Source organism: Belonocnema kinseyi, chromosome 9, assembly GCF_010883055.1.
Source record: "Belonocnema kinseyi isolate 2016_QV_RU_SX_M_011 chromosome 9, B_treatae_v1, whole genome shotgun sequence".
Classification (NCBI taxonomy): Eukaryota; Metazoa; Arthropoda; class Insecta; order Hymenoptera; family Cynipidae; genus Belonocnema; species Belonocnema kinseyi.
In genome coordinates, this window is record NC_046665.1 from 31,786,645 (window position 1) to 31,797,668 (window position 11,024).

An 11,024-nucleotide genomic window follows, 5' to 3' on the forward strand; every position below is an offset into this window, starting at 1 on the left:
ATTTAGACTCTAAAATGACCTTATTTTATATCTCAGAGTATTTCAATGTGCTTTCAGTCTCCTAATATATTCCTGTAAAATTGTATTAGCTGAGATCATTCCGCTTTCCCCTATAGACAATTTAGACTCTAAAATGACCTTATTTTATATCTCAGAGTATTTCAATGTGCTTTCAGTCTCCCAATATATTCCTGTAAAATTGTATTAGCTGAGATCATTCCCCTTTCCCCTATAGACAATTTAGACTCTAAAATGACCTTATTTTATATCTCAGAGTATTTCAATGTGCTTTCAGTCTCCTAATATATTCCTGTAAAATTGTATTAGCTGAGATCATTCCCCTTTCCCCTATAGGTAATTTAGACTCTAAAATGACCTTATTTGATATCTCAGAATATTTCAATGTGCTTTCAGTTTCCCAATGTATTCCCATTAAATTGTGTTAGCAGAGATCATTTCCCCTTTCCCCTATGGACGAGTTAAACTAAAAAATGACTTCGTTTTATATCTTGAAATTTCTGTGGGCTATAAGTTTTCCGATGTTCCTTTAAAATTGTTCAGGCGGAGACTATTTTTCCCTTTCCGTATACGTGTAATTGTTATTGTAATTCTGATTGCCATTTTTACATTTAAATTTTTATTTTTTATTTTTTAAGTTTGTGTTATTTAAAGATTATAGACACTGTTGTAAGTTAGAATCTTTATTGAAGCCACGGTTCATATTATTATAAATATACTCCTAAGTCCTTGGAAAATAATAATAATAAATCAATTTTAATTATCATTTTGAAATCGAATTTTGCCAATTACTTAAAACTCGACCCCTCTACCATTACCTAATCTTGTTTTTAGACTGAGCTAACCATTCAGTTCGAATTAGAGTTGCTGCCCGATTGTTTTATTAAATTTTTTTGTTTTTGTTTTATAGTTCGTTTCATTCACATCCCTCTTATCTCTCTTTTCAGTTATCGCTTGCGTCTCTGATTGAGAAATTTTACAGATTAGGAATTGTGGGGTTTGAAATTAAGAATTTCCTATTCCTGATCTATGTAGGGACACTTTTTGAGTTATTTGTGTGTTTTTCTTTTTCGATATACATTTTAGTTATCTTGTTTTTGGAATTGTAGAATATTTCTCTTGAATCTGTCCCAAGGAAGGACTGGCGCCCAGCTTAAAGTAGATTTTTTTAGAAGTAATTATTAAGTAAAGGGCAGGTTGTGCGCGACTAAGAGGACCCCAAAATTCTATTAGAAAAAAAAGTGGCGTCACACCGGTCCGCTATAATTCGTGCAAGAGGATGGCCCGCGTGATCAAAAGGTATGTTCCTTATATTGAGAAGAGCAGAACGGAAATTGGAGAAAACAACAGCATTTCGTCGCTTCCTTTCCATAACGTGGTTGAGAACATAAAAATGCCGTTTAGTTTAGTCGCAGTGGGGATGCGAAATCCCACAACCGCGCGCCAAGCCTCAACTCAGACTCCAAAATCGTGAAACCACATCTCGCCAACCCCAGTCTAGGATTTACTGACCCACCCAAAAAAAACCCTGAGCATACCCATGTGTCTCTTGCCCACAAAAACATCTAATAAGCGCTGGGAGTAGATCGGGTCCCTGAACGCCGAACCGGACTCAAGGTCCACCTCAATAGTTGTCGACAGGTCCTCCCATTCCTCATAAAATAGGAGGATTTTTGCGAAGCATCCAAGGAAGAGATAAACCCAAACATCGAATTGCATGTTTCAATTAGTCCACCCCCCCCCCCTCACACGAACCCCGAATCTCTTGCTCTTAGCCAAATCCGCTAACAATTTCAATTCACCAACATTCTAACTAAAATTTTGAAGAATGTATATTTTCGCTAGATGATATCTTATCAGTGAAGGAGGAACTTTCCCCACCTCCAAAAGAAGGATAGAGATGAGTGTGGAGTTCATGCCACCCAAAGCCACCCGAAGGGATGCCCACTGAACCCGGTCGAGCAGTCCAGCGCTGTCTTTCTTTCACGAACTCTAGCTCTTGAGAAAAGACACAATTGGCAGTTGAGCACAGATATCGAAAAACCTAGCTCAACCAGCCATGGTGAGAGGGATTCAAGGGCTTGCATCGGCAAGCCCCTGGCCGCCTGAATATTATCCGAAGCTAAAAAGAGCAATACATCATCCGCATACACAGCCACCCTAACCCGACGCAGAAGGAAATTGCCCAGCTGCCTCATTGTCAACCCGAATACAAGCAGGGAGATTTCTAGGCTCACAGACATCCGATTCGAAATAAGGTCTCCGTTTGCTGATAAGAAAAGAAATAATATTAAGGACCCTCGCTGGAACCCCAAGCTTCCTCAGGCCATCAATTAGGACCCAGGATGCACGGAGTTGAATGCTACCTTGATAACCAGAGCTAGGGCAAAGGTTCGCTTCCCCCGACCAAATCCCAACACAACGTCTGCCACTACCGACCACACGCAGATCATCGATGCCCTGCCCCTACTGAATCAATACTGGAATTCCCGGAGCCAGGTGTTAAGCTCCGCCAGATATTCTAGTCTCTTCTGCACTAACCTTTCGAAGAGTTTACAGAGTTTAGATGTCAGGGATATCGGTCGGAAGCCCTTCCCCTCTGGTTTTGAAATGAAATGGACCAAGGTGTCCCGCCACCTTTCAGGGAATAAAGAGGCCCAACAAGAATCGCAGAACTCCATCAGAGAGTCTCCTAAGTATCACTTAGGTTATTCCATCCCTGCGAGGAGCCGATTTCACCCTACATTCCGAAAGCGCTGCAGAGAATTTCTCCCAGAAGAAATGCACGTTCATACAGTAGGACTCATCAACGAGCCGGACTCGGAAGGGCGTCCCTTGCTGTGCGATGGGTAGACCTGGCACCTGAGAGGTATAATCTCAGAATGTTGGTAACAACGGAAAGCCGTCGAATCCAAAAACACTCGACGCAGATGGTTGGATTCGAAGTACTGCCTTGAGACAAAACACGAGTTCTTTGTAGCTTGAGCGCCAGGGGGTGATTCACGCCCCCCCCCCCATATTACAACCAACCAAGACTTCAAGGAATTATTTATGTGGAGTGGAAGTTAACGCTTGATTGTAATCAATATATGCCATGTGCAAGTTTATTTGATGTGGCGAGCTTGTGTTATGGCAAGAGCGTCTATGGTTCCTAGATCTTTACTACCCCGGGAGTTTTTACAACATCCTTTTTGTTTTCCTTCAAGGATTTGCTTCTTGTCGCAATGAGAATATACCTTATCTGCTCAAAGGTTTCTGTGGTTTTTTGGGTCGTTAATTTCAAATCCGAACTCAAAATTTCAACAATAAAAATGAAGAATCCAATATGGCAAATTATAATTTTAAAAAAAGCATATATTACCGAATTTGAAATACCCAAATTCAAAATGGTGAATCCAATATGCTCTCAAAATCTCTGTTTAGTGATTTTTAGTCAAATTGGTTCTATTTTTTACAAATTTGATATGCACCATTTTGGATTCAGCATTTGGAATTCTAGTATTTTGACATCGGATTTGAAACCAGCTACGCAAAAAACACGCGTGCAAATTCTCTTAGTCAAATATGTTTGTTTTAAATTATGAACCGCCATATTGAATTCGTCATTTTGAGTTCGGATTTAAATTTAATGAGCTGAAAAAATCCCGAGTAACAATTTGAGTAAAATTGGTTTTATTTTTACAATTATGGTCTGCCATATTGGATTCGCTATTTTTAAATTTAACATTTTTACTTAGGATTTAAAATCAGCGACCTCAGAAATATATGAATACTCCGAATAATGAAATTTGCTTTGATATAAATAATGCATTCCTTCAAGGGTTAAAATAGCAAATACAATCGCATTTTTCTCAGAATCCTGAAGTTCTACATTAATTTACAAGTCTGATTTGAAATCAGCATGCAGAAGTCTATTGAAAAATGTATCCATTATATCAAAATTATATCTATACGCTCGTGGTATTTGATGAACGAAATTTAAAAAGAAATTGCTGACTTCAAGATAGATTTTCAAGGTCAACATATATTTTTTCCCTATATTCACTAATTATAATTAATAGCAATATACCATCTTTCGTAGAGAAATTGAAACTGTTTTGACATACATGATCTTTACCCCCCCCCCCCCCCCCCCCCCCCCCCCCCCCCCCCCCCCCCTCCCACCCACGTTCAATATCTTAGGGCGTACCCACTTATTATCAGACAATCTCAGGCCTGAATATTTCTGAATAAAAATTGTTCGGTTCTTCAAGTTTCCACAAATTGTAAGATTAAAAATAATTAAAATTTTGATTGCTAATATTTTAAATCCTTTCAATTTGAAAGATATCATGAACAGGATATTGATATAATTAAAATGAACAAAATTTATTTTTCATGAAATAATATTGCAATTGTGTACAAATTATTTATTTAATCAATTTGTAGGGATTCTAGTCTTAAATTATATCCATTAATCATCAAGTTTAAAGTCGGTTCAGTAAAGAATGCATTTCTTTTCGGTTCTATATTGTTCTCACAATTCGTTTTAGATGTATATTTTTTTGAAAACAATGATATCATATTTATGTTTATTTTAGTTTTTAATTTTTTGATTTTGAAAGTATAATTAAATATTTTGTTGTGGTAGCCGCACAAAATGAGCGTGTTCTACTGTTTGCGGATTGAACATAAACTCTCTTTTCAAGTGGCGTGCGTGAACCTGCATATATAATGTTGGATCTCAAGATTGACCAGTGGCGTTAGGGCATCAGGTCTAACATTATATATTAGAAACAAAATGGAGGTGCATGCGCGGTCGCACAAATATGTAAAGTGACTGCTCCGAAGGCTCTGTTTTTCTTGTTGGTTTTAGATTGTTTTCCCGATCCAAAAATCATCCCTAATGTTCGAAAACGTAACTATCATAAACTGTAAGAGTGGGTAAGTGCCACATTTCATTTTCAGCGCCTATACATGCGCTTGATTCGAAGACTTGAAAAGCGATATCACGTTCAATTCCCCAACAGCAGAAAATACTTTCCATTTTGCTCGTCTCTACCAAAAAAATACAATACATACCATAGAGGAGGGCCGTCTTCTTGGCTCAGACGATATTTTCGGAAGGAGGGGTAGACAAGGTGCTTCGCCTACCACTAGTTTCTAAAACAACGCCCTCACTACAAAAAAACGGTGCTCTCCCATTTGCTATATGTAATAAAGTGTTTCCCGATATTTGTTTTTGCGTACCCATAATACCTTCATAAGTTTTTCATGTTCCTGCATATATTTAAAATTTTCAAACTTAAACGCTTCAATATAGTTTGAGCTTTTAAATTGATCAATTTTTCATTCAAGGTACGAAATTTTTCAATTTGATCATTTCCAATTTGGATTTACTTGATTTTAAAGGATATTCAGATTGGAATTCTTCTAGTTGTACTTTTTTTATTCGATTATTTAATTCCAAAAACTTCCAGTTTAAATTTATTTAATATTTCATTTTTACAATGTTACTGCTTCTGCTCAAACTTGCTATTGGATTTTTAATGTTTAAAATCTGAAATTGTTGGCGCTCGGTCAATTCAAATCAAACAATTTGCAATTAAACAGGTTCAATGATGCGAGTGTATTAGCATGGCTAAATTTTCAAAGGGGTTAATTTGACAATTTGCAAGAAAAAAACGGTAACCCTACATTTTTTAAATGTTCAGGATTTTAATTAAGGAAACTTTAAACTATTTTAAATGCTTTAAGATGAAAGTAATTTTGTTTTAAGCATTTAAAATAAAAATTTTTAAATTGTTTGAACATCTAAAATCCAGTATTATTGCACTTTGGAGGCTGGTATTTGAAGTGTTTCATTTTATTTTTGTTTATAGTTATAAGAGGATTTAATCACAATCGTTAGATATTAATATTTTTGTGTGTTTCATAATAATTATAATGCTTTTATTGGAGTCCATGTCAAGTAATAATAAGAATTTTCTTCATAAAATAGGATTTGGTTGCAACTCGGCGTATACAGTATGTATTATTGAAATAAAATTCCTTTGAGTGGTGTTTAAAAGTTCGAAAAAAATACGGGGATATAGGAGTTCGAAATTTCATGTAACTTTTTTTTTTAATATTCCATATCTTCGGTGCTTGTCTAAACCTGCATTGGAAAAACAAAAGAACTCTACTCTCACATTTTACACGTACCGTCTTTAACGTAAAAAACACATTGGCGACGTTAGGCGTGTTAGGTAATGGTGTTATAATCCTTTTGGCAGATTTGACAAAAGTAATATTTATCAAATGTTAGGCATGTTCCCGAACGTATTCGCGAAAACTTTCCATTTATTACAAAAAACCATTTTATTTTTGATATTTTCCATTACGAATTTTCGCAAGGATAAACTGCTTCTTCGGATACATCTAGGGATCATAATTCCAACGTCAACGAAAAATGTATGTGGATGTGGACAGTAATATTTTATCTGAAAGTGACACTGCATTTTTTCAACTAGACAAAGAGAAAGCTTTTTCCCCTTGAAAAGCCGATTTACGAACTCTCACAGAAGAAGAGGTCAATTTTCTAGAGCTAAAAACTAAGAAACAACAGCAAAATGCCTTCAGAAAAGTATGTGAAACGATACGCTGCAAACTTTCATGAAAATCTTGTTCATAAATATGACGAAATATTGTTCATGTGAAGAAAAATGTTGAAAAAGCTAAATTAAGCAAAAGAAAATAAATTACAGTTTCAACCATTTTGCCGAACAGTTGGAAAATCAGAAAGATTCAATCCGTTTTTAATTCATCTTATGGCATGACTTGTACAGCTATAGAATTAATCAATTCAAAAGGAATATTATCTCCAGACACAAAAGCGGGCAGATTTTGACAGAACAAACGGTGTTGTGCGTAACGGATTTTTATAATATGGAATATTAAAGAAAAGTTTAAACAAATTTCTAACCCCTATATCTCCGCCATTTTTTGAATATTTACAAATCACTTAAGAGAATCTTTCTTCACTAATATATATAACTGTATACGCCAAACTACAGCTAACTCTCATTCCATGAAGAAAATTCTTCTTATAACTTGAAATGGGCTCCACCTTTTATTCATTTTACTTTTTAATCAAATTCAATTAAATGAATATTTAGTACTATAATTACCGCTGCTATGAGCCTTTGAAGTTCATCATTTTCGATTAGGAGTTTTTGATACCTCTCTTCATCCTCTTTAGACATTCCCACATCTGGATTATACTTGGATTCGGCTTTATCTTTAGGGTGCCTGATGACTTCGATGACTTTAGGAACAAAAATCAAAGCCATGCTGAGGAAACAGCAGAAGATAATGGCTAATGCGACAAAGGCAAAACTGGCGTCCTGCTGACTAGCAATAACCATTGTCACCGGGGCCGTAATTAGACATAGAACCACGACATTGTAGATCGACATGCCAACGTATCTTGAATCATTTATTTGTTTCACTTTTATACTGCGCGTTTCATAAGCCAAAAATAATCCAAACACCAAGATGAAGCCCTTATATCCGTATATTATACCTGAAGATGTATACATTATAAAATCCGACATATTTATAGGTAAGAAGAATAAATGAATTGATAAAAATGAAGTTCATGAATTTTCCAATGCACACCTATTCAAACTTAATGAAAATATGCATGCTGTGTAAACAAATTCGAAACCTTGTTCAACCAAAGTTTGAGAAAGTTCAACATTTACCTGACCTCCATCGTAAGTTCTGAAGATATTAAAACTGATCAATTAAAAAAAATTATAAATAGCCAAGTCAAGGTAACTATTTTTTTTTTAAAGTAATTGTAAATGATAACGGTAACTTTTGAGATATAACATGCCGAACACTGAATACACAGGTGAAATATCGGCGTGAAACTCCACCTGAAAAGATGTACACGTAAAAAACCATGTGGAAATTTATGAGGTTTTTTAAAACAGTACACGTAAAAATCCACGGAGACCTCTAAACGCAATTTTCTAACTGTAAATATCTCGTAGATAGGCAAAAATGAATGTCATTTTGAGTTTTAGGTACTCTGAGTACTAAAACAAACATGTCTCCTTGTACAGGTCTCGTGGTGGTTTTAAGATCTTAGGCACACGCAAACCAAGCCATAAAATATATATTGAAATCCACATAGAATATCACGTAGTATTGATGTTATGCTTCGACGTTTTGTTCCTCGTTTCAAATTACCACTCAAATTTCACGTTCATTTTCTCGAATTCCGCGAGGAATTTCACGCAAATATTTTCACCTGTGAGTAATACTTCTAGTTCAAGGGATACAAGACTGCAAAATTACCATTTGAAGTAAGTTAAGACTGATGCATTGCAAAAATAGTAATACATAAAATTTCAAAGACGTTTTCTTCACTCACCAAACCAAGTGTTATTGTATTCGCTTTCACAATGCTCTAGTAAGGGTCTTATCCTGGCATCGTCGTCTCCCATTAAAGGGGCTTCTAGGGCAAATTCCTCCACCTTTCTTCGCAGGGGATCCAGCCCCTGCCAAGAGCCCAAAATGAGTATGTCAATCACCACAAGAGCAGTAACCATCGTATACAATTTCCATGGCTGAATTTTCTTCTGTACAGATGAAATCTTCTGTTTAGCCATAAATAACTAGAAAAATTCAAGGGTCTGCGTGAGGATCTGCAACACATGCAGGAGTTTTCTACGTGCGGTGTATATGAAAGATCCCATGCGAAAAAATGTATAAACTAGAATGTGATAAATATACTTTAAACAGTGCGGCGTCAGTTTGTGAACTTTTTTATACAGTATAATCGACTGAAGATGGATTTTTTAAATGGAGGAATAGAAAGGGATAATACTCATACTTACAATAAGACCGCGGACGTACAATTGACACTCTTGTTCACATGCCTATGGCCGATTTTACTAAAAAAAGGGACCGTCCAAAAATCTCGTGACGCTAAAAATAGTCAAAATTGACACCCTTCCAGGTGACAGATCGTGACGATTCAAAGACCCCCCTGAAGGGTCATGTGACGAATTGTCCACCTCTTTTCAGTTATTTTATTTTATTTAGAAATGCAGTTCAAGGAAATACCATTTTATATATTTTTATTTTAATAACTTTTATTTTTATACTGCTTCGCTTGGGTGCCCTCTCACGATGCCTAACAAATAATTGCGTAACTCTACATATTTACATGCTACTTTAGGGAAATACAGTGAAACTCTTTTATACCGCCGATTTTTGGGCTGACCCTGAGTGTGAATTAACTCAGTGTAGCCCGCTCCGCTTTTGTTTGTTCACGCTTGACTGCTCGCCTGAGTGACAACCGCAGACCCCGCGGCCCCCGCGCAGTTCTTGTTATACCTACCGACTACGCGGCTTTAATTCTCGGAATGGCTATAGAAGGGAGGGCTATTGAAATGTTTAATTGTAATATAAAATGACGGTACCTACTACTGTTCTTAATGAACTGCAAAATCAATTATATAAAAAATTATCGGCATATATTCGATTTAGTATTCAGTCACAATAAAAATTACGGAAAAATATATTACAGGGGAAAAATTATTCCATAAAATCTTGAAAAACCACAATGTCATTTATTTGAAGAGATTATCAAAGTACTCGGAGTTAATTAAAAGTTGTACTTATTACCAAAAGTTTATAGTAGCATGTATTTTTTTATGTAAGCTAAAAGAATAGCCAAATTCTGAACTTGTTTATGGAAATTTGTCAAATAAATAATAGTTATTGTCAATTTTCAAAATATTGTAGGAAAGCATTATTCGTAAGACATTCTTTCTTGAATTCGTAAAAAAATCAGCCTATTCGATGAAAAATAGCCAAACTCTGAATATCTTTATGATTTTTTAAATTATTAACTGAATGTTTTTAGTCGCATCAACTGCGAGTCATTGGGGACTGTCCTGTAAGGTTAATTATAAACTATTGGGTATCTGTGAGAAATTATAATTATAAACCTCTTAATTTGTTTATGAACATTCTTAAATAATTAATCATTCTTTGAAATTTGCAAAGCATCATACAGAAAAAATGTAAGAGAAAGAAAAGTTGAATTGATTTCTAAATATGCATAATTTCTAAATTATTTATTATAATAAAAATTAAAATAAAAAAACAAACTTTAGTAGAAATTCTAAACTATTTTAATTTGCTAGAAAAAATTAAGAAAGAAATTTTTTAAGATTTACCAAATTTTTCAGAAAAACTAAAATTTGTCCCAGAAGAATTCTATGCGTGCGATTGATAATACAAATAAATAAGAAGATCATCGCTACTCAAAGGAACTCGTAATCGACAACAGACATGCCCAACCCGGGGAAATTTCCTATGAGATCAGGTGTTTTGACAGGAGCCCAGTTTCCTACCATTTCTCCTGGAGAGCAGTGGTGATGGAATAGGCGTCTCCTCTGTGACGTCACGCCGCTTGACACCTCACCGTATGCACAAGGTAGAAAGATAAGTTATATAAATGAAATATGAGAATATCCTAAAACTTATCTTTTTACCTTGTGCATAATGTTAGTACATTGTTTGACTTTCAAAAGTAGCAGCCAACTAAAAGTGTGATACACAAATCTTCAGTAATGTAAACAAAAAAAAACACTTTGTAAACTTCTCTTTTCAATTACATTCATTGAAAATAAATTTGAACATACTGAAATGAAAGAATTAAAATCCTAGTTAATATTACAATTTTATATTGAAAAGTTAGTCGCTCCCAAGAACCTTAACAGATAGTTCCTATCTACGTTGGTCGGTAAGGTCTGAAGCGGCGTGACTGAAACAAAATAGCGGCGGTCTGTTACACCAGCACTGCTCTCGAGGGGTGCGTTCAAGCGGATCACCCGGGTGCATTTGGGTTAGGGCACTATGAAGCAGTGATCCCAGATCTGAAACGAGATGCGGTCCAACACTATGACAGGGCTATGTCCGTGTGAATATAGTAGGAGACGCTGTAAATGACTGAGTTGCGCGCG

General features: G+C 35.5%; 1 protein-coding gene across 9 annotated transcripts in view; it reads right to left on the reverse strand.

Moving 5' to 3' along the window:
* LOC117179437 (gamma-aminobutyric acid type B receptor subunit 1) overlaps nucleotides 1-11,024 on the reverse strand; it is a 144,205-nt gene that overhangs the window by 22,379 nt on the left and 110,802 nt on the right. For 8 of the 9 annotated variants that reach the window (XM_033371230.1, XM_033371227.1, XM_033371229.1 and 5 more), the window contains 2 exons: nucleotides 8,420-8,663; nucleotides 7,167-7,561 (listed from right to left, as the gene is read on the reverse strand). In XM_033371230.1, the coding sequence (XP_033227121.1) occupies nucleotides 7,167-7,561; nucleotides 8,420-8,663 (639 nt within the window). The remainder of the gene's footprint in view (nucleotides 1-7,166; nucleotides 7,562-8,419; nucleotides 8,664-11,024) is intronic. The other variant, XM_033371226.1, reaches the window with a different exon arrangement.